Below are 27,114 nucleotides of genomic sequence, written 5' to 3' on the forward strand. Positions count from 1 at the left end.
GGAGGAAGGATACAAATTATTATTGTTTTAAAAAAAACATATCATATTTTTCATAATTACTAATTTACCTAATTTTTTAATCTAATCAAATTAGTTAAATATGTCTTATGTTAAGGACTTGAGGAATAATATTAATGCTATGTTTGGATGAAGAGAAAATGACAGAGGAAGGAAAATTAGGAAGGAAATAGGAGGAGAAGTGATTTTTCCCTTATTTGGATGAAGAAAGAAAAGTGAGAGGAAAGAAAAGTTTGAAAAAAATGAGATGGGTCCCACATTTTATTTTCTTCTCAATTTTTCTTTCCATATATGGAGAGAAAATGAAAAGAAAACATATTTTTCCTCTCTACTCTTATATATGTTTTTTCAGCAAAATAATTCTATGTTTTCATTTTTTCACTTTATTTATTATTATCAAGTCTTTTTTCTGTGTTTGCTTGATCAAAAAATAAAATAACTAAAATTGCAAAAATCCTTCTAAAATGATCTGAAAGGAAAAATAAGTATAATTGTTGTTTTGGTTTTTCTAGCATTACATTGCACAAAATGTTATTTTTTTCTTTTTTTACAAAATTATTTGATATTAAAATATAATAATATAATAATATATCTTTATCAAATAATTTGATTTTAAATTATATGATTATGTTAGTGTAAATATGGTTTTTCATTATGATATTTAATTTGATTTTAATCAAGATATATTTTGATATAATAGAAATAGTATTTTAATTATTCATATATTTACTCATTTTCTTTTCTTTTTGTTTTCTCTTGTTCATCCAAACATAAAAGGTGATAATATTTTCTTTTTAATTTTCTCTTCTCTCCATTTTTTCTCCTCTCATTTTCTTTCCTCTCAACTTTTTTCCCCATCCAAATAGAGGGTAAAACTAATTGATTAATTAATTTGGATAAATTTAAAAAATAAATAAATCATTTAATTATAATAAATATAACATAATTTTTTTTACTTTTTTTAGGATTTAGTATAATCATTGGTACCTCGAGTGTTCTTTTATTTTAGTTTTGGTCTCTCAAGTTTCAAATAATAAGTTTTGATCCCTCGGGTAGTAAATTAGATAAAAAAATTTTGGTTTCCTTTACGATTTAAAATTTGGGAAACCAAAATTAAATAAAGTAAACTTAAAAAATAAAAATTATACTAACTATAATTTCTTGTAAATGATTTTTAAAAAATAATAAGCATAAACCGGGAAGGGGATTAAAATTTTGCTGACAAAAAAAAAAGAATTAAATATGTTTAACTCCTACGAGAACTCCTCCTGCGAAATTAGTAAGAAAATACTGGGAAGAGGAGATAGAAAAGAAATACTGTTCAACAACGCGTTCGACGATGTTGAGAGGAAAAGTCCGAGAAATGAGGGAATCACAATCCAACGGTCGAAAATAAACATTACGCCTTCAATCGAATGTTCGCGAAGCCGTCGATGGGACCGAAGAGGGCAATGTGGGCCCCGAACCTCTTAATACTTAGCTTGCCTGTTTTATATTTCGCGTCGAAGGATCTAGAATATCTAAACCCTAGCAAGTTTCTCCTATATAACGCTTCTTCTCGTTTTACTCCGCGGCTCAGTTTCATTTCTCTCTCATACGCTCTGCTACTTTGATCTCCCACCGAAACCCTCGTTCTTCTTCTTCTTCCTCCTAGACAGATCGCTAATGGCGGAGACTGAGACGTTCGCTTTCCAGGCTGAGATCAACCAGCTTCTCAGTCTTATCATTAACACCTTCTACAGCAACAAGGAGATTTTCCTTCGTGAGCTCATTAGCAATGCCTCTGATGTACGTTTCCTCATTTATGTCTTGTGTTTTCATTGTCTTTAAGAATTTAGATTTGATCCCTCTGCGTGATCTATATTTACTTTGATATTTTGGGTTGTACTTAGATTAGTTTTATCTCTAACTGAGCTACTTGTTGATTGAGTCACTGTGAGGATTGTATTTGTTGCTTTGTGTGTCGAATTATTGTACGTGCCGCATCGGTATCGTACTTAATTATTGATTGAAAACTTAAATGAAGTAAATCGTTAACATCTCTTGTTGTCTTCTTTATTCACTTTGCCCCTGTAAAACTTATAAGGTATTGTTCTTTCTTTCGCCCTGTAATTTCATTTTTTATGCCGAGAGTCTTTAAGACGTATGCTTTTTATGTCCTAGAATGTAATGTCGTAGCATTGTTGTTAAGTTTCTTTCCCTTGTGGGTGAGTGGGTGAATTGAGACTACTTGAAGTTATGCAATGGAGGAATGATAATGTGTTTTTACTTTTGCATGCTTGGACATATTTTCTTTTTTCATAGTGAATGTTTTCTGAGTATCCTTTCTGCGTCTCGCTTATTGCAGGCTTTGGACAAGATCCGATTCGAAAGCTTGACAGACAAGAGCAAGCTTGCTGCTCAGCCGGAGCTGTTCATCCATATCATCCCTGACAAGACAAACAACACATTGTCCATTATTGATAGTGGTGTTGGGATGACCAAAGCAGGTAAGATCGTAAAAAATTATTGAACTATTTTAGCATTATGCATATATTTTGGCTGATATGTCATATTGGTGTCTCTGACCAATGGTTGTGAATTGATATTCCAGATTTGGTGAACAACCTCGGTACCATTGCAAGGTCTGGAACCAAAGAATTCATGGAAGCTCTGGCTGCTGGTGCGGATGTGAGCATGATTGGTCAGTTCGGTGTTGGTTTCTACTCTGCCTATCTTGTTGCTGAGAAGGTCATTGTTACCTCTAAGCACAATGACGACGAGCAGTACGTTTGGGAATCCCAAGCTGGTGGGTCATTCACTGTTACCAGGGACACATCTGGTGAGAGTCTTGGCAGGGGAACTAAGATAACTTTATTCCTTAAGGAAGATCAGCTTGAGTACCTTGAGGAACGACGCCTAAAGGACTTGATTAAGAAGCATTCTGAGTTTATCAGCTACCCGATTTCTCTCTGGGTTGAGAAGACAACTGAGAAGGAGATTTCTGATGATGAGGACGAGGAAGAGAAGAAGGAAGAGGAAGGTAAGGTGGAGGAAGTAGACGAGGAGAAGGAAAAAGAGGAGAAGAAAAAGAAGAAGATTAAGGAGGTGTCACATGAGTGGTCCTTGGTGAACAAGCAGAAGCCTATTTGGATGAGGAAGCCTGAAGAGATCACAAAGGAAGAATATGCTGCTTTCTACAAGAGTCTTACCAATGATTGGGAAGACCATTTGGCTGTCAAGCACTTCTCTGTTGAGGGTCAGCTGGAATTTAAGGCTATCCTCTTTGTACCGAAGAGGGCTCCATTTGATCTCTTTGACACCAGAAAGAAACCCAACAACATCAAGCTATATGTTCGCCGTGTGTTTATCATGGACAACTGTGAGGAGTTGATCCCTGAGTATCTTGGCTTCGTTAAGGGTATCGTGGATTCTGAGGATCTTCCTCTCAACATTTCTAGAGAAATGTTGCAGCAAAACAAGATCCTGAAGGTCATCCGCAAGAACTTGGTTAAGAAGTGCATTGAACTTTTCTTTGAAATAGCCGAGAACAAGGAGGACTACAACAAGTTCTACGAGGCCTTCTCTAAGAATCTCAAGCTTGGTATCCACGAGGATTCTCAAAACAAGGGCAAGATTGCTGAATTGTTGAGGTATCACTCCACCAAGAGTGGTGACGAGATGACTAGCCTCAAGGACTATGTTACCAGGATGAAGGAAGGGCAGAACGATATTTACTACATCACTGGTGAAAGCAAGAAAGCAGTTGAGAACTCCCCCTTCTTGGAGAAACTGAAGAAGAAGGGTTATGAGGTGCTGTTCATGGTTGACGCCATTGATGAATATGCTGTTGGACAGCTCAAAGAATTCGAGGGCAAGAAACTCGTCTCAGCAACAAAGGAGGGTCTTAAGCTAGATGAGAGCGAGGACGAGAAGAAGAAGAAGGAAGAACTCAAGAACAAATTCGATGGTCTCTGCAAGGTGATGAAGGATGTCTTGGGAGACAAGGTTGAAAAGGTTGTGGTGTCTGACCGTGTTGTCGATTCACCCTGCTGTCTGGTAACTGGTGAATATGGATGGACAGCCAACATGGAAAGAATCATGAAGGCACAGGCCTTGAGAGATAACAGCATGGCTGGTTACATGTCAAGCAAGAAGACAATGGAGATCAACCCTGAGAATCCCATCATGGACGAGCTGAGGAAGCGTGCTGATGCTGACAGGAATGACAAGTCCGTGAAGGACCTTGTCCTGTTGCTCTTTGAGACTGCCCTCCTCACCTCTGGTTTCAGCCTTGACGATCCCAACACATTCGGAAACAGGATTCACAGGATGTTGAAACTTGGTCTGAGCATTGACGAGGATGCAGGTGATGGTGATGCTGACATGCCCCCATTGGAGGAAGCCGATGCTGATGCTGAGGGAAGCAAGATGGAGGAAGTTGATTAAATTACTTTTTAATTACGTTTACAAGTTCTATGCCATTAGCGTTTGTAGCGATCCAGACAATTCTATCCCTATCTTTTTCAATTTTTGTTCTCTTCTGGAATGTTTTCTGTTTTGTTTTGCAATGGTAGAAGTATTGCGCCTGCATTTTGCTCGGCTAATTGCTTATTTTCTCTTTTGCTTCTCTCTTTCTGTGTGTGTCGTTGTGTGTCTGTCTGGTGTATATGGGCCTGAACTGCTAATTGCATGCCATGAGCTGAGGGTGATATGGGAAGATGTGTCTTCTGGTTGTGTTACTTCCAATGGTTTATGTGGCCTTTGGATGAGCTTTATGAGGTGGCCTTTGTTGGTTTAAGAATTAAGATGCCCCGCCCCCGGGGGTTGCTTTTGCGGGTGACCATTAGATGGTGAGATTAGTGGGGCTCATTGGCAATTAGCAGGGAATCCTCATCCTTCCTGGGCTAACAATGAGTTTGAAATTTGCCTTTGGCAGGGAATGGAAAATTTTAACGAGTTTGATAAAATAGAATATGCGAATATATAGGGGGAGGAAACGTTAATTAAAAGCTGTTGATTTCTCTGTTTTTGAAAAATTCAACTCAGTAAAACCTCCCCCCCCCCCCTCCCCCCGCGTTTCTTCCTTACAATTCCTCAAGTGGGCGTAAGTAAGGAGCATGAGTTTGTCTCAATATCCAGTTGCTTTTGAGACGAGTTTGCTGGAGGCCAAAAATTCTCGTGGGTAATTAGTTAATTACAGTCTCCTATTTATGAGTGGACGGAGTCAGAAAAGCATATAATTAGTTCCTTTAAAATCAATTAATCTCAATCTTAAAACATCATCGTGTGATCGTAACAGCAAGTCAACAACATAAGTCAACGAATAAAATCCACAAGATATATTTAAATAACAATGCAACTCAATATCATGAATAGCTATCGTTACTTAATTCAATTACTATAAAATAAACATACAACTGTCAATATTGTGATGACAACATTGATATAAACTAAAATTTTTGTGTAGTGTAACGACTCTTTCTCCATATGGACGCGCTCTGATCATTTGAAGAAGAAATTCTTGACTGGGGATCATCTTTCTCTGGGTGAAGATTCTTCCCATAAATAATTTTCTAGTACAGTTCCTTGTGCTAAAGATATTGAATTATTGACATGCTCCTCCATTTTCATATTAAGTTGATATAATTTTTTTTAAGACAGAATGGTAAATGAGTTGTTACATGCCAAAAATTATGCACTCATAGTTATCTTATAAGCTATCAAATACCCCAATATAAAATCATGATTATTTAAGCTACTATTACTTGTTTTTCAACTATACTTTCCTAGTCTGGCAAACAAAATTATACTTTCATAAAAATGTATTCAATTACCCTATTTTAAAAATCAATTATGCTCATCAATTAATTTTATAAGCTCAGTTTTACCTAACATTTATCCAAACGAATGTGGAGGCCGTTTATGAGAAACATGATTGATGATCTTGTGATTGATTTTGACATACTAAAATCAAATATGAATGATAATGTCTTTTATTTTTGGTTGAAGTGTATTTTTTATTCTTTAATTTTATAGAAAAATTTAGTTTTTTTTATAAAAATTTTGTAAAGTATATCTTCAGTTCTTTAATATGAACACCTTTAGTCACAAATGATAAATTTTTGGTAATATTCATTGTAATTTTGAAAATTAAACTTAGTATGTCAACATAAGAATGTTTTTGTAGATTTTAATATAAGCATATTTTGTCAGCCGTGTTGGAGTTACAAGATTGAGAAGATATTTTATAAAATTAATAAACTAAAATATTACTCCCTCCAGTTCTAAATATAAGACCCATTTTTAAAAAATATTTTTATAACTTGGAAAAATTTCCCTAAACAGTACTGAATTTCAATAAGATGTTAAATTAAAAATGTGGGCCAAGAATGATGATTTCGTTACCAAAATGCAAAAGAATATTCTTTTTTAATAAGAGAGAAAATATTATTAAATTATCAAGAAAAGAATCTAACAAAGGTTAAGGATATTGTTGTCCTCCTACGGTGGTTTGCCCCGATAATTTAATAAGTATTTGGATTATTTTACTTCTTAAGAGACTAAAACTTATGGTTTGATATTTGAGGGACTAAAGTCAAAATGATGATAAATTTGAGAGACTAAAAATCATATTAACCTTAAAGCTAAATTCACGTAGAAAGCCTTGGATATCTGCTTACTGAGATGTCATGCATTCTTGATTGTAGGCAGTTCTAACCAAATTGAAACTTCAAAATTAAAACAAAAGTCTTAATCTCAGTCATATTGGTTGATCATCTCATAATTAATTTTATCTCATCATTAATTTAATAGAAATAAGTGTCATGATAGAATTTGAAGAGATTATGATTTTAGCCTTTGAAATTGATTTTTGTGATCCGAACACACCCTTAGAACATTGTAGTATTTGCCAAGAGTAATAAATTAGTGACACTTCTTTTTAAATAATAAGTCAAAATGTTATAATAATAAAAGGAAAATGAGAGCTTCAAAAAATAGAACAAGAAATAAGATAATTAAGCTAAAAGAGAGGAAATTCTGCGCTGGACACGATGCCTAAGAACGCTTTCAGCATTGAAGACATTCTATCATACTAAATTGAAACTTAAAAATTAAGGCAAAAGTCAGCCTATTGGTTGATAGTCTTTTGTTTTTTTTTTTTTTTTTAAAACCAACTATTGGTTGCTAGTCCCATAATTAGTTTTATCTTGTAATTAATTAATCAAAATCAGATTGTTTCGATAAAATTATAAGAAATCATCACTTTAGCCTGTGAAATTGATTTTCATGACTATCCAGATAGAAACAGTGTAGCATTCCTCAAAAATAATAAATCAGTGATGCTGTTTTTTTTTTTAGAAAAAAAAAACTATACATCCATTGATCGTAAAAGAACAAAGTCAGGTTACAAGTAGAAAAAGAGGTTTTTTTCCCCCCCCCCATCAACATCTATCTCACATTAAGCAAGATGGAATGTGATCAAAGATGCAACACTGTTTTTTCTTTTTTTTAAATAACAAGTCAAAATGGTATAATGGTTAAAGTGAAAGAAGAGAGAATTATGACAGGCTAAAAATGTTGACCAACAAATGTTGCCGGACACATTACGTGGGAAATAGGCTAAGGCTAATTAGGGTGGAAATGAATACTTTGGACTTCCTTGAAACGTTAGAAAAATTGGAACAAATAATTTAAAATTCATTTTTGCCCATCGTTATCTCCGAAATTTAAGAATAGTAAATTTGTTTTTTTAATCAAAAGAAGTCAATTTTATTAGTAACAAAAAGAAAAAAAAATACAGACATTAATAGTTGAGAAAAAAAACACTAAAACAACCTAAAAATATAAGCTAACACATCAAAACTCACAATAAAAAAAAAAAAACAAAACAGTAACAGAGCAAAAACAACAACACAAATAGTTAAGGAATAACCAAACAAGTAAAGACATCAGTCTGTGACAGTTTTCACATCTTCAACAGCTACTAAATGTATTTGAATTCTATCATTCTTAAAAATCTGTGATAGTCAGTTTGATGCTTAAATTTCCTGCTTCACTTAAACTGTTTCGGACAAAATCTTTTGGATTTTCATAAAGGAGACAATGTGGTGAAACCAGCCAAAAATTGTTGCTGCATCATGCATGTTGCCACTACGATTCTCAGTTGGCCCTACGTGAGTAAGCCTTTTGGACACTCACTTAGCGAAAGTGGAAAATCCGCAACAGAGTCTTCATTTTAGGCTAATGGGATGGATCTTGATGAGTAGTCTTGGTATTATTGTCTTTTTTATTTATCAGTGATATCTAGTTTTATTCTAAGAAAAAAAATCCATGATAGAAAAAGTGGGAGCCTTATGTCCCAATTTGATTGGACACACCTCCTTTGCATTAGCCAATCTGCAGCTTCATTGGTAGACCTGGAAATTAAGCTGAATTTCACAGAGTCTAGAGATCTTAGAATTCATATCCTCCAAAATATCTTCCACAACCACTTCCAGTCACAGATCACAATTCATAACTGAAAAGAGATTAATACATTTAACCAAGTAGTCACAGTCGGTTTCAATAATATAACTATCTTACAGATGAACTTTGATCATTTCAATACTTAACAGCTAGAGCTTCTGCCATGAATGCAGAGGAGACTCAGCTACTACTGTAAATTTGTTGATAGAATGAGATACCTAATCGTAGTTGACATGGCTACCACCATTTGAGCTAGTAATGGACTTTAAAGCAAATATGTAGGGATCAGATTGAGACACATGTTTAAGCACTAGTTCTACGAGTTTATAAACATATACATAAATATAAAATTAAGTATAGGCCACAAAAGTGTGAAGTCATGTTGAGAATTTAATAAATTCAATTTATATATATTTTAAAAGGTCTCATAATTAATTTTTAATCAAAATATGAGTGTTTCTTTATATGTCTATCACACAAGCAACTATTACATGCTTTTTAATTATGTTTTTTTAAAAAATTTATCCAAACACTATATGTTGATTAAATCAATTATGCTAATTTTATAATTTCTATTTTACACAATAGTAATCCAAATGCTCCCAAAGTATAAGTCGGCTGCTAATGGAAAACATGGTTGAGGAAGGCTTTACAATTGATTTTTAATCAAAACATGGGTGTTTGTTTGAGGGTCACAAAACTGATTTAATTAAAATATGGGTGTTTGGCTAATGATTTCATAATTAATTTATTCAGGGTTTGAATAAATTTTTAGAAAACCATAATTTTAAGCTTTAAAATTGATTATTAAAAAATATAGACATGGAATATTTGCTGAAGACATTGTTACATTTTTGAATTATTTGTTTCTGAACTTCGATATTGATAATACTGTTTTTCAATGGAAACATTTTTTCCCCCCCACTTTGTTTCTAATTGACTTCGCATCTCTTCTGCTTGGAATTTGTCTTGATTGAGAATAAGTTAAACGTAATAAAAGAATATGTCAGTTTTTCTCTCTCACTTAAGGCTCTCTGCATCTTTCCCCTTTTCTCACTCCCTATTCCTAACCTCACCCATTCATCCAAATTAATACTTCACATGTTCTTAATATAAGACCTATTTAATTAATTTAATCAAATTAAAAAAGTTAGATAAGTTACTTAATTATAAAAAATGTGATATGTTTTTTCTTAAAATATCACAATCATATTTTTTTTAATATCCTCCATCTCTCACTTATTTGATTATGGTTGAGAGAATCTCTATATGGGTAATTTAAAAAAAATTGATAAATATGATAAATAAGTCTTATATTAAAAATTAAAATTAACTTAACAATTAAATTATATATTAAGAACAAGAAGAGTACTATCAAAATATGAAAATTTAGTAAACAAATCGAGTGGAACCATTACAGTTTGATCCAAATGGTTGCACGGAAAAACAGGTCAGAGAAGCAGAGAAAGATCAGGCAGTTTATTTGAACTCTTCTCCGTGTGAAGATATTGGTTTAGGGCAAGAAACCCACTTTTAACCATGGTATTAAAATTCAATTCAAGTAAGCTGATTACAACAATGAATTGGTAAATCAATCTCATACTTTGACTGGATAAGAGAGTTTTGTATGAGTCAGTTATTCATGGTGAATTTTACTATTTCTTGTCTTTAATATAAGAATTAGTTGGAAAATTAAATTTAATCTAAAATAACCAAAGAGGGTTGGTCCAAGTGGTAAGCGGCTTGATACCGCTTAAATGAGGTCTTGAACTCGAGCCTCAGCGTATTACCTTCTATCATAATCCATCAGAAGGACAGCACTAGTTCCTAGTACATTGCATATATAGATGAACAGAAGATACAGATATTTTGCATTGAACCTCACCAACTTCAGAAGATCCAAATCCAAAAATTAAGCACGTGGCCTTAACCCCAACTATCATAGAAATGAAGGTTCGAACCTAACAGCCAGAGTGGTGGTGCCATAAGTTTCATGAGTGTATCCCTAATTGTTGCTCAACAGATAGAGGTTGCTGCTCAATGAGACGGAAAAACACATACCCTATGGGATGATATGTTCGAAGAGCAACTAATCTAACAATGGCAGGACCGATATGAAATTCACTTGCTAGTCAACAGCCATAGCTTCCGAACCCCCACTTGCATCTTCTATCCCATTCTTGAGCTCTTCAGGTGCCGCTCTCATCTCCTCAATAAGATTCTTCTGCTCTTCCTCTATTGTGTTCTGCAACTCATCCACCTGCAAGAAAATAAGCAGCAGAAGAGATGCATCAGCAGCGACTTTCTTATTTAGAAAACTTGTTCGGGGGAGGCCAAGTATTGTCACCATCACTCTGGATTATTTTAATTTTTTTAAAAGATTATATATCAATGATAACACTATTTTCCAGGAAATGCAGTTTGGTTGGGAGACATGAGATGCACGAGAAGTGAAAGGTAGTGCTGCTCAAATAAATGCAATAATCTGAAAATTGCCATGGTAATCTTAGAAAATAAACCGAGTTAGCGAAAAATGAGGATATGATTAAATATCTACTAATTATTTCACTGAAACAAAGAGCACAACAATCAATACCAAAAAAATTATTTTTTAAAAAAGGAACACAACAATCACACAAGCCATAACATGTGAAGGCTTCCACGTACCACATGCAAAAGAAGAGCAAATTGTTTCTTCCGAAGCTCTAACAATCTCGAACCAGCTGTATTCTCTGCATCCAACGCCATAATTTCTTTCTCTAACTCAGTTATAAGCTTCTGTGTCTCTGATCTCGGTGGCTGCAGGGCAATCAATTTCCTAATAGCTTCACATTCCTCCTTGTGCTGCCTCTCAATCTTACTCTCTTCAAGTTGCTTCTTAAGATCTTCAATGTCAGCCTGTGCTTGCAGGATTTGCCTATTTATTTCATCTTTCAGCTCGTTGAAATTTTCCTTCTCTCTAATATTGGCATCAACAATTGCTTTACTCTTTAGAAGTGGAATCTCGAATGTGGCTAATTCCTGCAAGAAAGCTTTGGCTAACTTTTCACAGTCATTATAGTTATCTTCTTGCTTTTCGATCTCAGAGACAAAGGTTGTGAATTTTTTCTGAAGCTTCTTCAATGGAGGCTCACCCCTTGTGGTTGTTGTACGTGTCAGAAGCCTATGCTTGATTATTGCATCATCTTCAGCCGGACCAAAAGCATAATTTGCTGCTACAGCTTCTCCACGACCTGAAACTTTCCTCGCTTTTCCCAACATCTAAATTTCCAGCAAACAACAGAAGAAGGTCAACACTTGGGGTCAGTTTGTTCCAAGAGTAATTAGATTTTGTTGGAGATTCGTCATAATAGCTTCTTTTAGATTTTGCATTATTTGCCATGGAAAAACTGAAAAAATTCCATCAATATTTTCCAAGCCAATCAAATCTCATTGATTATATCGACCAGCTAGGTGTGGCATTCCAAACTTAGCAAAGACCTCCAGATATATGGAAAAATAGCTTTTTTAAACAAACAGCATTAGACCAAAATATAATTTCAGAATGTTAAAAAGGTCCCCCCCCCCTCGAAAATTTACTAATTTAGTTTATTTTAAGCCCCCCCCCCTCCCACCCCCAAAAAATGTGGTGTCATCTAGATCCGCCCCTGGAATAACTTCTCGTTGGAACCAACCAGACAAAACAATTATGGACAAACTCTACACATACTAACTAAGTTCCCCATTAGTTACATGCAAGAAGAATATGACGACACCCCTATCTAATTAAAGGCTACAATACACTGAACTAATCAACATCAACTAGCTCTTTCTATCTAGCATTCACCATTTGCTTCTTCATGCAGTCAAAGCTCAATATCAGATCACAGTCTAACCAATAAACATACTTCAGATTGTGTAAACATCACCAACAATACTAATTAGCATAGCTTTCTGATTTAACGTGGTTTTGTAATCGTTGAGTAGCCTATAAAATCTGTGATGAGTCTGTAATCTAGAAATCATGAGGTTATTTCTTACCAATATCTTGTGAGGTTGCATGTATCCTTCCCGCTCAGGTTCATTTGGGTCAGTATAAATTTAAGATCATTGGGGGCTGCTACAAATATACCTATGGTTGAGAGCGTGCACCCATGAGCATGTGTGTACGCGTGCATGTTCGTAAGCAAGTTTTCCTATCCACCTAACTTTGCTAAGGTTCTAATCTTAACAATAATGAGACTCCAAAATTTCAAATTTACCAAACATATAGTCAAGGCCCGCACAATTGTTAGCACTTTTTAAGGAAGTCTGAAAATTGTCACCAACTTTTTTTAAGAAAGTCTCAAACTTGTAACTTTGCGCTTAAGAAGAAGTTTGGTTTCTCTAGTCATAACAAAATGCCACAACCCCTTAGTCTCAAAAAAGTATGTGAAGGAGTTGATACTGGGAAAAGATTTACTGAATAAGCATTGTGGGAAGCACAAGAAACTGAAAGCGACAAGTTAATTTGACTTCTTATTCTTTAGTGGTAAAACTTTTGAACTTCTGAATTGAGTTATTCCTTTGAATCAGGGAAAACTTGCTTACTCGTTGTTTACAAACATACTAACACTCAAACTGAAGCCATATCTATAGCAACCGCTCATCTCTTAAGTTTATAAATAGCCAACAAATCTGAATATGAAAATTCCAATAACCACAAAGCTCAAATAATAGTAAACTTCCAATCCATCAACTCTCAGTCAGAATTTATAGACTTTGTCCTTCAATGATTGATAGGATTCTCAATAATTACAAAACTAATTTAAACCAAGCAGCAATGCCCATTAGTAAAGATTCAATCTATCAACAGAACTGTGTGCATATCGAAATCAGAACAAGCAAGAGATAGTGAGTTGAATAGTAGAGCTTGTTTTTGGTCAAATTGAGTTGTGGAGTAAACACTAAAGGGAAATTGCAGATTGAAAAATGAAACGAAACTATGCAGGGTAAGGAGATAAGAACTGCACCCGTTGCTGGTAGAATGACAAAGAACGAGGAAGGAGGAAGAAGAACTAACGAATCTAGAGAATGGTTAAGGTCCTCCTTACGGGTGGTTCCTGTGGCCGGCTGAAGGTTGCGAAGTCGTTGGTTCCGTTGCCTGTGGCCGCAAGACGAAGAAAGTCAGTTGAACGGTAATGCTTAGGGCTTTTGGTCTCCGCTAATCGCTGCGGTTGCAGAGGTACTAATATTTGAAAACGACACCGTTTTACGAAATGTAAATGTCAGCGGCGAAGAGATTGAATGCTGAGCGGCGAGAGGGTGTGAGTGCCCCTACCGTCGGAGAAGAGTTAGAACACCGGCGAGCCGCTGAAGCGTTTAGACGGCGGCGAGAGGCTGAGGGTCGTCTTCGAAGTGGCAGCTGCGGAAGGATCCAGGTGCCCTCTCGCTGCGACATAACCGGTTAATCAGCCAATAGCCTAAGATTTTTTTTTCCAAAGGAAAATTCGGAAAAAAATACTTTTAAAATTTTAAAATCTCAAATTAAAAATGAAAAAATTCCAGTAAAATGAAACTTAAATTTGCAAAACTTCAAATGGTCACTTGAACTTGCGAAATTTCAATTTAGTTAGGAATTTAAAATGTGAAAAATTTGTATTATTGCCCTTTAACTTTTTTTTTTTGGGTAAGAGGTTCAAACTATCTATACCGATCGGCTAGCCACCAGACTCCGGCGAAGTTCAGGTGGCCACTGGTCACAGGAGGTTTAGTAGTCAACAATTATTTTTTTGAGGGATTTTTATAATTTTAATAATACGATTAACAAGTTCTTTAACACTATTAATAAGTTCAGTATAACACTTAATAACAAGTTTTTTCAAAAAATGATATTTTTACAACTTTAGTAATACGACTAACAAGTTTTGTAATACTATTAAGAAGTTCGGTATAGTAATTACCAACAGGTTTTCTAAGAAATTCAAAAAGTGGTATTTTTACAATTTCAGTAACAAGGTTAAAAAGTTTTTTAATACTATTAACAAATTCGATACATCAATAAACAAGTTTTTTAGAAAATTTAAAAAGTGGTATCTTTACAATTTCAGTAACGTGGTTAACAAGTTCGGTAACGCTATTAACAAATTTAACATAACAATTAATAACTCTAATAGTAAGTCATGTAATAATATTAACAACTCTCATAACCATGATGACTACCTAATAAATGGAAAATTTTTTATGCACTGGGAACTAATATTAAAAAATAAAAACATCAACCTTCATAGGGAAATTTTGTCAATAATGTTATTAGAGTTGTTAATATCATTATATGATTTGTTAACCGCGTTACTGAAGTTGTAAAAATATCACTTTTTGAATTTTTTGAAAAACCTGTTGTTAACTGCTATACTGAACTTGTTAGTAGTGTTGCAAAACTTATTAACTGCGTTACTAAAATTGTAAAGATGCCATTTGTTAAATTTCTTGAAAAACATGTTATTAACTGTTATACCGAACTTGTTAATAGTGTTAAAAAAACTTGTTAACCATATTACTGAAGTTGTAAAAATACCACTTTTTGAATTTTCTGAAAAACTTGTTATCTGATATACCTAACTTGTTAATTGTGTTAAAAAACTTGTTAACTGCGTTAGTGAAGTTATAAAAATTCCCAAAAAATAGTTGTTAGTCGTCAGAGTTAAAGAACTTGTTAACCGCATTACTGAAATTGTAAAAATACCACTTTTTGAATTTTTTGAAAAATTTATTGTTATTTACTATACTGAACTTGCTAATCATGTTAAAGAACTTGTTAACTACACTATTGAAATTGTAAGAATCCTCAAAAAAATAGTTGCCGGTAGTCGGAGCTCTAGCAACTCGTCATCAGTCTCCCCTGAGCAGAATAAATTGTACAGAGTTTAGTGCAGGCTTCTTGTTTCTTTTCTGTTTATCTCGAATAGTTTTTCCCTCATAACAACAACAGAAAACAGAACCTTTTAGTAATCTTTCCAGAAGAAGAAAGAGTTTATTATTTAGCTTCCCAATTTTTATTTGTTCTCTGTTTTAATTAATTAATTTTCGTTATAAATAGTAGTAGTAATAATGACAACAACAGCAGAAGAAGTTAGTTTCAAGGGCAAATGGAATCGTAGGTACAATTTCATCAACAAACAAACAACAAGCCTTATCCCACTACGTGGAGTCGGCTACATGAATCACACGACGCCATCGTGCTCTGTCAACAACCCAATCCTTAGATATGTTGTTGATTAGGAGGTCTCGTTCAATGACCTCATTCAGCGTTCTTCTCGGTCTTCCCCTGCCTCTTTTTATGGGACTCCATCTTGTTTGATCCACCCTCCTCACGGGGCCTCCAAAGGCCTTCTCTGCACATGTCCAAACCATCTTAAGCGATTTTCAACCATTTTCTCTTGGATAGGTGCCACACCGACTCTTGTCCTGATCTTTTCATTTCGAATCCTATCTTTTCTTGTATGACCACACATCCATCTCAACATCCTCATTTCTGCTACTCCGACTTTGTGCTCTTGTTTTCCCTTTATTGCCCAACATTCACTACCATACATCATAGCTGGTCTTATAGCAGTCCGATAAAATTTTCCTTTAAGTTTCTCAGGTACCTTCTTATCGCAAATAACTCCGGTAGCTTTCCTCCACTTTAACCAGCCAGCTTGTATTCTATGAGAAATGTCTCCATCAATTTTCCCATCCTCCTGTATAATGGATCCTAGGTATTTAAACTTTGATACTTGAGGAATAATTTGCTCTCCCATCCTCACCTCCAAATCCCTATTACCTTGCCTCCCTCCAAAATCACAATGCATATATTCTGTTTTGTTCCTGCTCAAACGGAAACCTTTCGACTCCAAAGTCCTTCTCCATAACTCCAAACTAGTGTTAATCTCTTCTTTTGATTCCGCCATAAGAACTATATCATCCGCGAAGAGCATGGACTTAGGGATTCTTTCTTGAACAGGTTTAGTTAGAACATCCAGAACAATGTTGAACAAGTACGGACTCAGAGAGGATCCCTGATGTAGGCCAATCTTAATAGGGAAGTCCTTTGTCTCCCCCCCAGGCGTCCTTACACTGGTAGTTATCGCCTTATACATATCTTGTATGACTTTGATATACGCAACCCGTACACCTTTCTTTTCCAAAGCCTTCCACAATACTTCTCTTGGCACACGATCATAAGCCTTTTCCAGGTCAATAAAAACCATATGTAAATCTCTTCTTTTACTTCTATATCTCTCCATTAACCCCCTTAGTAAATAGATTGCTTCCGATGTGGATCTCTCTGGCATAAATCCAAATTGGTTTTCCGAAATAGAAGTCTCCAACCTTAATCTATATTCCATCACTTTTTCCCACAACTTCATTGTATGACTCATAAGTTTTATCCCCCTGTAGCTTGCACAGTTTTGAATGTCTCCTTTATTCTTGTAAATAGGAACTAAAATGCTTTTCCTCCACTCATCCGGCATATTTTTAGAGCGTAGAATTTCATTAAAAAGCTTGGTTAGCCACGCCTCCCCCTCATCGCCCAAACATTTCCAAACTTCAATAGGGATACCATCAGGCCCAACGGCTTTTCCATTGTCCATTTTCTTGAGAGCCGCCTTAACCTCTCCGATACGTATCCTGCGGTAGAAAGCCAAATTCCGATCATCTTCGTTAATTAGCAAGTCCTGCAAGTCCTGAGTCGCATAATTGCTTCCCTCATTAAACAACTTGTAAAAGTAAGCCTCCCATCTGTCCTTAATATCACCATCAGTAACTAACACTTTACCATCTTCATCCTTTATACACTTTACTTGGTCCAGATCTCTCTTTTTCCTCTCCCTTTGCTTCGCGATCTTGTAAATATTTCTTTCTCCCGTCTTTGTTCCTAACTCCTGATAAAACCCTTCATAAGCTTTAGTACGTGCTTCGCTCACTGCTCTCTTTGTTTCTTTTTTAGCCAACTGATACTTTTCCTGGTTCTCTACACTATTGCACAGGTGTATGGCCTTAAAACAATCTTTTTTCTGTTTGACTTTCTCTTGCACACTCTTATTCCACCACCAAGTCTCCTTATCTCTTTGACCAGGACCTTTGGATTCTCCCAAAATTGCTTTAGCTACCAAACGAACCCTTGAAGCTATCTCTTCCCACATCATGTTTGCATTTCCCTGCAACTCCCAATTCCCTTCCTTCAAAAGAGTCCTTTTGAATAACTCCTGCTTCTCTCCTTTTAACTGCCACCACTTAATCCTGGGTTTTGCCACTTGATGGTACTTTTGCCTGGTACTCTTAAAACATACATCAAGGATAAGTACTCTATGTTGGGCACTCACCCCGTCTCCTGGAATCACTTTGCAATTAGTACACAATTTTCTGTCCGGATTCTTAACCAAAAAGAAATCAATCTGTGATTTTGAGACACCACTTTTGTACGTGATTAAATGCTCCTCTCGCTTCTTAAAACAAGTGTTGACAATCTTAAGATCGTATGCAAGAGAAAAATCGAGAATAGATTGTCCTCCACTGTTAAGCTCCCCAAAACCAAAACCACCATGGGCCCCGCTGAATTGTCCTGCTTCTTTACCAACATGTCCATTAAGGTCCCCACCGATAAAAATTTTTTCTTCAAGTGGTATGCTTTGAACCAAGCCCTCCATATCTTTCCAAAACTTATCTTTAAGGTGTGTCTCTGTCCCAACCTGAGGTGCATAGGCACTAATGATATTGATAGTATCCTTTCCAACAATTACTCTTAACGATATTATTCTGTCCTCAAACCTTTTAACCTCTACCACGTTTTTTTTCCATGTCCCATCAGCGATGATACCAACCCCATTCCTTGTGCTCACCTTTCCTGTGTACCAAAGTTTATACTCTCCAAGTTCCTTGGCAGCTTCTCCAGTCCATTTGGTTTCTTGGAGGCATAAGATATTAATCCTTCTGTCCCTCATAACTCCTGCTACTTCCATAGATTTCTCATTTAACGTCCCAATATTCCAAGTGCCAAATCTAATCTCAGTCTCATGAACTAACTTCTTTAGCCGCCTCCGTCCAAGAGAGTGCGGTAGCCCTTGCTCATTTAACACTACATCCGGGCGACGATGCAGCGGCTCTAGCTCATTTCTCACTGTACTCGAGCCATACAGCGCGTCACATCTGGGCAACGACCTAGTATTAGCATAATTACTTCGTTGATCCATGTTCATGAGATTCGACGGGTTTTTACGTTGGCTGTCGAGGGCCTAACACAACCCTCCTCCTTTATCCGGGCTTGGGACCGGCTATACAACATAGGCGGAGTTGTAGGTACAATTTCATATGGGATAATAAAAAATAAAACCATGAAATCAGATTGATCATTTTCTCACCTTGTTTTATGGTATTTAAATGCATCATTAGCAACTTGCATACTATTGATCATTTATTAAATTATTTAAATTGTACTGGGAACAACAATGTATGAAGTCTAATCTTTGGTAAAGCAGGGTACCATGTGAATTGGCTTGAACACCTATCATTTAATATTATATGAGAAACACCACATGGACATCGCCATCAAAAAATGATCTACCATAGTGATGTGAATATAATAATGTTCCTCGAGAAGAACAAATAGCAATAAAGCAAGAAGAAAAATTTATAAGACAAGTGGAATTATATGACAGAAACTGCTCTTCTTTCTCTTGACATAGTATCTCATTAATGCTAAATATAATGGCCTGCCCACATGGTGTACAAGTTTGAGTTTTATATGAGAGGGTTTTAAGATGCAGGAGACATGTAAGAGGAATACCATCTGTGGAAGATGCCATTGCAGGAGAACTCGTGTGATTCCCAAGTTGAAAATTAAAGGATGAGTTGGGAAGCTTGGTGTCTAGGAGGCACTGAGCAAACAAAATTCTAGGGTAGGTTTAAGATCCAAGTCAAGGTGATATTACTGCCTTCCAACTTTGTGACATATGGAGAGGAATATGTGCTTCTTGCCTCCCTCTACTTGTTTGCAATACACAGAGAAGATTGCTGACAACTAAACCTCAGTTTTGAACAGATTGTACCCACAAGCTCTTAGATATCTCTTTCTCTGAGAAGAAAAAATGGCAGCCATTGCACCAAACAAAAATAACTCCCTTCATATCCGCTGCAACAGCTTGCCTTCTGCATCTCACCCTCTTGTATCTCAATTTGAGGAGCATCTTAACGGATTAAAGTCTTCTGAATTAGCTTATTCTTCTCTAAGCTGCAAACTCCGTGGTTTGGAGGATTTGCTTGAATGTACTGGTAAGATGCTCCAATTACAAATGGCGCAGAAAGCCTTTGAAGAGAATGTAGTGACAAATCTGTTGACGAACTACTTGATATGTCTTTGAGGCTCCTGGCCATCTGTAGTATTGCTGAGGATTTCCTACTGCAATCAAAAGAAGGCATGGATGAACTTCACTCAATATCTTCAATATCAGAGAGTATTAGTGACCTAGAATGAGGAGTTGAGCACCTCTTAAGGCAACTTATCAGAAACAGAATTTCCCTTCTCAATATCTTCAATCACTGGTATGAAAAAAATATTAAGAATAACCTTTCACACCCAAATCCAGTTCTTCCCCTGGTTGTCTCGTACATGAATGTGACTAATAGTACTATTCTTTTACTGAGTACATATTATCTTGGTATCACTTTGTGGCTATTTGATCATTTGCTTTATCTCTAACTTCTAACCCTGAAAAGCCAATTTTTAAGATCCTTCTGACAGCTTCACTCAATCTTGTACCTAAACTTATGATATTATTCTTCTGTAAGCTTGACACTTTGGAATATGCTTGCTTGTCTTCTGTATTGGCTTGGTGTTTATTTCTCCCTTCTCTTCAAGCCTGTTCATCTTTTATACTAACTTGCATGTCCTGGCTACATCTCATTCCCTTATACTACTAGTATTCTAGTTCCTCCTCTTCTCATTGATAACTTCATCTTTCCTAACTAGGATATCCTGTCTTTCACTTTCTCTGGATTCAGAAGCAGGAACGATGAAAGATTTTATAGAGACACAACTGGCAACAGTGTCAGCATCTAATACTTATCCAAGCTCCATTTTTTTCAGATTGAGGTCACTTTCCATGTTCAAGAAATGTAATTCAAGTCATAAACTATGTGGAATTGCAAAGAGGGAATACTTAAGAAATCACCTCTCCTAATAAGAGCCTCCTTCCTGATTATATCATCAATAATTCTCATTGCAACAGGGATTGATGATGAAATACAAATCTTAAAGAGTACAAGAACTCTCTAGTCTCTAGTCTTCACCATCATAAATTACTAAAATTCATACGATAGTGGATGATTAGAAGCCATGGGAGAGAAGGAAAAATAGTTCTTAAAGGGTCGAAGTACCTCAGAATCTGTGCAGAGAGCAATAGCAGCTACACTTACAGCCCTCTCTGCAAGCAATCAGAATTCAAAAACATGAATATGTAAAGGTCAAAGGTAAGCCATGATTTCTGTCACTACTTTTGATGGTTTACTTGCTCTTTATAGTGCCTGTGTATCCCCCCTTCTTTTCTCTTTCTTTACTGTTGTTTTATAAACAGACATAAGATGAATAATTGGACAAAATAGCTCCAGCAAAAACATGTTAGCCTGTGATAATTTGTCTGTCTTATTAGTAGCATCATAATAATTAATACCTATTGGAACTTGCTCATTTTCTGCAATTTCATGCTTTTTAATAGTTTCATTTCTCTATTTCTATAATAATATATGATGATGACTATGTTCCATCCTGGTATGACAAAGTTCATTTTAAAATAGAACATGAAACAGTGCCAGCATCCTGTTCATGACCAACCACTTTAATCAATGGACACTGAATCAACAAACCTGCATAAACATTCCTGTCCATATATGATCCTTAATCTCTGAAGATTTAGATTCTCATTTTTATTAAACCATATTTGTTCGCACTACTACGCGTTCAAAATGGTTGAATAAAGATTATTTAATGATGGAAACAAACTTTCCCACAGACAAAAGATCCATATATGATGATCACTCTGATGGTATGCCTTGTTGGAACACAGTTTTAGTGTGAAATGGAGGAGACATTACCAAGGAATTTGAATCTGCAGCACATGGATTCTTGTGATTCCCAGCCCAAAAACTGATGAATGAGTTGGCAAGTTTGTCAAGAGGGAAGCACTGAACAAAAAATGCAATGGAAGCACAGAGAATCATCCTAATATGTTATTATTTCCTGCCCAGATGTGGAAAGAAAACATATTCTTCCTGTCTCCCTCTATTCTTTGACTATATAAGAAGATGCACATCGCTGAGACTCACAAGTTTAGAAGAAATTGCATTTCTTATTTCAAAGCCTTCTATTTTCTAAGAAAAGAAAATGGCAGCCGTTGAATCAAACCCAAAGATCTCTCTGCATGCACGCTCTAATAGCTTTCCCACCGCACCTCATCCCCATGTATCACGATTTCAGGAGCACCTGAACAGATTAAAGTCTTCTGAATCTGCTGCTACTTCATCATCTTTAACCCACAAACTTAGTGGCTTGCAGGATTTACAGGACTCTTCTGACAAGTTGCTTCAATTGTCAACCACCCGACAAGTCTTAGCACAAGATTGCAGCCAAAAATGGGTTGATGAACTACTAGATGGGTCTCTAAGGCTCTTGGATATCTGTAGTACTGCTAAAGATTGTCTTGTAATGTCAAAGGAATCCGTGTACGAAGTTCAGTCAGCCACGAGAAGAAGAGGAGCAGAAGCTGCATTCACAGTTGGGGCTGGAAATTATTTGGCTTCCAGGAAGAATGTGAAGAGAGCAATTAGAAATGCCTTAGGAAATATCAAAGGAATAACAAATGGCCTCACAGTTTCTTCTGAAGCCAAAGAAAATGACACGCTTAGCATGTTGAAACAAGCGGAAGCAGTCACCGTGAGCACATTAGAATCTCTATTGTACTTCATCTCGGATCCAAAGGGACAATCAAAGCAAAGCAGATGGTCTGCAATTTCCAAGTTGACAAAGCCAAAAAAAAGTAGCTTGTGACTCTCAAGAAATAGTCACAAATGAGTTTGAGAAGGTAGATTCAGCTTTGAAGTCTCTGATCAGTCAAAAGCAAGCATCCGCAGACAATTTTCAAGGCAATTTGGAAAATTTGGAGATGTGCATTCAAGATCTAGAAATAGGAGTTGAATGCCTTTCAAGGAAACTTATCAGAAACAGAGTTTCCATTCTGAACATCCTCAACAACTAGTTACACAAATTATTTAGGATAAACTTGGGCACTCAAATTCAATTTTCCCCCATGAGTGTCTCATGCTTGTACATGAATGAAAAATACTGAGTACATATCCTTGGATTATGTTTGGCTATTTGATCATCTATCTTCTTTCCAACCTTGAAAAATCTCAATTTTCCATTCCTTGTTCCCTAATAAAGAAAAGTAGAATCATCTTGGAATCAACATAAGTAAACTTGCGAAATTTGAGTAGAATAACCTATATATAAGGACAAGGGTGCTTAGGGTATTAGATGTACACCTCCGGTAGTAGTATAGATAGTGGGAGGACATGCACATATTATGTGGATGAATCTATATTCAACTTATTTTGTTTTATTTCCTTTTGTCATGTATCAGTTAACTTTCATGAATGGTATTGTATCCCCTAACATGTATACAAGAGGCAGGGGTAGAAATAGCGCTAGGAATAATGTTTTCTATATAGTGAGGTAAATTGATTAAATATGAAAAAAAGTCAGTTAATATATTATCTTGCTTTGAAAACATGTTTTTAACACACATATAACAATATTATGCAGAAGCGGGAAGGATGAGCAAGATTTGAAGATAATAATTAATTGGAAGCCATAGTCTGTATGAGACCCATCTGTTATTTCTATATTAGCGGCAAATGGAATCAAAGCATCCATATCACATGTACGAGTCATTAATTCAAATTTTTATGTCCTATAATTGCTACGAACAACATGGTAGCAGCCACACCACCAGAGCAGAGGGTGATTAATATAATGAGACTACATATATGATTATTGCAAGTATGAATAGAAATATAAGATTCTGAGTTGAAGTGTTCCTGAGCCAGAAACATTGCATCTAAATTTCTGAGATTATGTGTTTCTGAATCATCATTTATCAACCTTTTAGAAAATTCATTATTGAGTCCAATTTTTACCTTGCATTTTGAGGTGAATGCTGAATGAAAGATTTCTAATCAATATTAACTATGTTTCCTCCTTTAGATGATATGAAGTGGTAGAAATACACATAAAATGACTTTTATATCTTCTTTTATAATATGTTCACTCGCAAGTTATTTACCTAAATATTTCTTCAATAACATAAACAATTGATTTAAAGGAATAATAGCCATCAGACACTCACTCTTTTTCTAGCAATGTCTATTATTAATCTTCAAATTAGAAAATGACAAAAAATCAAAATCGATGCAGATTACATCCTTCATATCCTGAACAACCTTATTACATCTAATCTCCCTTATTCTTGGTATCACCCTGCGTATAAAAAAGTACGGCTCAAACAAAACATATGATTTTGTGTTGGCAGGAATATTCTCTGAAAAGTATAAGAAGAAGAGATGAAGAAGGAAGTAGTGCACGATGTCTTCAAAATGTGGGCAACACTTTTCTTTAGGCTTAATTCACCCCCACCTATTCTTATCTTATAGGGTGCATGTTGGGTTGACCAGTGAATTTCTTTCAGGATACAATAAAGACTCTTGAATATGGATTGCACTTCTAAGATTTAAGCGAAGACAACAATGGCCTTTATAAAGTGATAACTTGACTATCTCTACGTGCACTTAAAGACAAAGGCAATTGGTTTGATTTTTGTATTTGTGTTGTGTTGTGTCTAAATGCAGTGATGGTGAGCGGTTTATATAGATCATATAACAATGCCTTAAAGAGATACCTTTTGGAATAATACCTTATTAAACAAAAATTCACAACTATATGTTGGTTCATGATCCAACATAAGAAATAAAATGAATTTAATATGTAGGGTCTTTTAGTATTGTAACTTCCTAGATAACCTTCAAATAAATATATTAATTTATATGAAGACACAATCCCTCGTATAAATATATTAATTTATATGAAAACATAACTCCTCATATAAATTTATTGATTTAATAAATTTACATAAAGACATGATTTTTCAAAAACACATCTCTTCATTTTAAAAATATTCCAACACTTTGCATTAAATCCCAAGTAAGAAAAAGAGAGAGAGAGAGATCTAGATAAATCTGATAAGTTCCATATTTTTGCAGCAGCGCAAATACTGGGGCAAAGCCAGATGTTGATTTTTTTTTTTTTGGTCATTTAACTCATAAGATTTTAAGTTGAGTTCAAACCTCTTTAAGATACCTGCAAATTGATCTCAGATATCTTCTCCTGTTCGATACTTATCTACTCCATAAAACAACTACTTTGAGTAATTGGTCTCCTGCTATGAATGAAGATGATACAATATAGTCTCCAACATTCTTAGTGTTGAAGTTCTCCATGCATTGAGTGCATTGTTAAACACTTGGACAGTAAAATATTGAGTTTCCAATAGAAGCCATAGCAGCAACAGTATCAACCTCCTGTGAGCTCACCAGCCAATATCTGGAGATAGCTCCACTTCCCATAAAATGATATCAAGTGAGAACTTACTGCATTTTCTTGCCTAGCTTGATTCTTCACCATGGTTGTTTAAAATATAAATCTCGCAATGCAAAGTTCTAATGGTTCCAATGAAGCCTTAGCAGGTGTAGGAGCCATAACGATAATGAAGTCCTTAGTCAGAGTGCTTTGTGAGGTGAGAACAAGGTCTGCATGGTGTTCTATTGCATTTCTTCTACAGTTTTATAATCTGAAATGTAGCAATCATAGAAGTAACTGGTAACTCTGTGCAGTCTACTGCTTGAAGCACATCCTTGGATCCTTGCTCTTTTTCAGAATGATCCCATACTTTCATCATATGGAGAATGACAAACAAGTGCTCCATTCCAGTACTATAATTATAATATTTCTTTTGCAGAACCCTAGTACAATGGCAACTTGATTTCATCCAATATCAGAGATGCTTCCATAACGATATTACTAGCAATCACAAGCCATTCATACCCCTTCAAGATTGGTAGGTTGGCTTAGATAGGCTAATCTCTTATGCTGATGGATGGCCTCATTGCCACTTCATGACCATAAGTCTTCCTCTGACATATATGCGTGTGAGTGTTTATGTGGTTCCTATGCTCATGATATCTTTTTCTGTAAACTTAGAACCATGAAATTTTAGATGCGCTTTGTGTAGTGGTTAAAGATTCCTCCCTTCTCTTCATGTATTTTTGTCTTGAACACTTTCTATAGAATTTCATATGATTTTGCTCTCCGGCATTGTTCTTTAGTCAACTTGCATATTCTGGGTACCCTGGCACTACGGGCAATTATCAGAACCTGATGCTCATCCAATAACTATGTTTTCAGACTTAGATCACTCACCATGTTCAAGAAATGAAGTGGGAGTCATGAACTATGTTGAAAGACGGATTCACAACTGAGGGAGCAAACTCAGAGCATAAGAAATCACTTCTTTTGATTAAAGCCTCCTTCCTGATTATATACTCACTAATTCACATCGCTAAAGGGAACAAGGATGAAATCCAAATCCTACAAGAGCTGAAGACTCTCTAATTTTCTCCACTACTACAAATAACTAAACTTTAATGAACAAGTGGATGGTTAGAATCCAAAACATAGAAAGTACGATGGTTCTTAGAAGAACGAAGAATCCCAAAATCTGGGGAGAAAAAAGCATTTACACTTACAGCCCTTGATGGGATGCCATTAGAAACATGAATGTGCAGAAGTAATCTTGCTTTCTTCTCGAAATCTTTCTTCAATCTCATAGCATTTATCACGTGAAGTTTGATTCTGCTGCTTCTCTTTATAGTGCTTGCGAATTTTTTCTTCTCCCACCTTTTTTGCATAGACCTATAAGATGAATGGATGGGCAGACAAGTTGGCCTGTGACACTTTGTCTCATTTCTTACTATCATCATAATAAACAATACAGGAACATGTTGATAGTCAATAATTCGCATTCTTTTATGAGTTTTATTTTTCTATTTCTCTATCATTATATTACAATGCCTATGTTGCGTTCTAGCACTACAAATATATCATTGCCCGCTTCCTGTTTATAACCAACCACTTTAATTAATGGACATTGGATCAAAAAGCCTGCCCATATATCGCTGTCCATATATGACCCTTATAATCACTGAAGATTTAGATTCCTATTTTTGTTAGCCACATTTGTTGGCACTCCTGCGCAATCAAAATGGTTGAATAGAGATTATTTAATGATGGAAAAGAACTCTCCCACAGACAAAAGATCCACATATGATGCTCACTCCTATGGTATGCCTTGTTGGAACACACAGTTTTGGCTGAGATGGAGGAGACATTGCCATGGAATTTGAAACTGCAGCATATGGATTCTTGTGATTCCCAACCCAAAAAACTGATGAATGAGTTGGTAAGTTTGCTGTGAGGGAGGCACTGAACAAACAATGCAATGGAAGCACAGAGAACCATTTTAATATGATATTATTTCACGCACA

General features: G+C 35.6%; 3 protein-coding genes across 7 annotated transcripts; 2 read left to right on the forward strand and 1 right to left on the reverse strand.

Annotated features, from left to right (window-relative positions):
* The first annotated feature begins 1,603 nt into the window (after positions 1-1,603).
* LOC114712477 (heat shock cognate protein 80) lies at positions 1,604-4,623 on the forward strand. The gene is made up of 3 exons (XM_028897027.1): positions 1,604-1,806; positions 2,366-2,507; positions 2,612-4,623. Exons 1-3 carry the CDS (start codon positions 1,684-1,686, stop codon positions 4,444-4,446), a joined length of 2,100 nt encoding a protein of 699 aa, XP_028752860.1. The 5' UTR covers positions 1,604-1,683; the 3' UTR covers positions 4,447-4,623.
* A 5,569-nt stretch (positions 4,624-10,192) lies between these two features.
* On the reverse strand, positions 10,193-13,817 carry LOC114712476 (THO complex subunit 7A-like). Of its 5 annotated transcripts, none has more exons than XM_028897025.1 (3): positions 13,539-13,817; positions 11,134-11,727; positions 10,193-10,726 (listed from the first exon to the last, which is right to left on the reverse strand). In XM_028897025.1, the coding sequence occupies exons 2-3, from the start codon at positions 11,725-11,727 to the stop codon at positions 10,595-10,597; spliced, it is 726 nt and encodes a 241-aa protein (XP_028752858.1). In that variant the 5' UTR covers positions 13,539-13,817; the 3' UTR covers positions 10,193-10,594. The 5 variants fall into 5 exon arrangements, with proteins under 5 accessions (XP_028752858.1, XP_028752859.1, XP_028752856.1 ...); XM_028897026.1 differs by having other exon boundaries at positions 13,508-13,809; XM_028897023.1 differs by lacking the exon at positions 13,539-13,817 and adding an exon at positions 13,458-13,524.
* Positions 13,818-21,844: 8,027 nt separating this feature from the next.
* On the forward strand, positions 21,845-22,507 carry LOC114712478 (uncharacterized). Its single transcript, XM_028897028.1, has one exon. The coding sequence runs from the start codon at positions 21,845-21,847 to the stop codon at positions 22,505-22,507; it is 663 nt and encodes a 220-aa protein (XP_028752861.1).
* Positions 22,508-27,114: the final 4,607 nt, after the last annotated feature.

Source organism: Neltuma alba, unplaced genomic scaffold (genome assembly GCF_004799145.2).
Source record: "Neltuma alba isolate B1F8T4 unplaced genomic scaffold, ASM479914v2 tig00011366_pilon, whole genome shotgun sequence".
Classification (NCBI taxonomy): Eukaryota; Viridiplantae; Streptophyta; class Magnoliopsida; order Fabales; family Fabaceae; genus Neltuma; species Neltuma alba.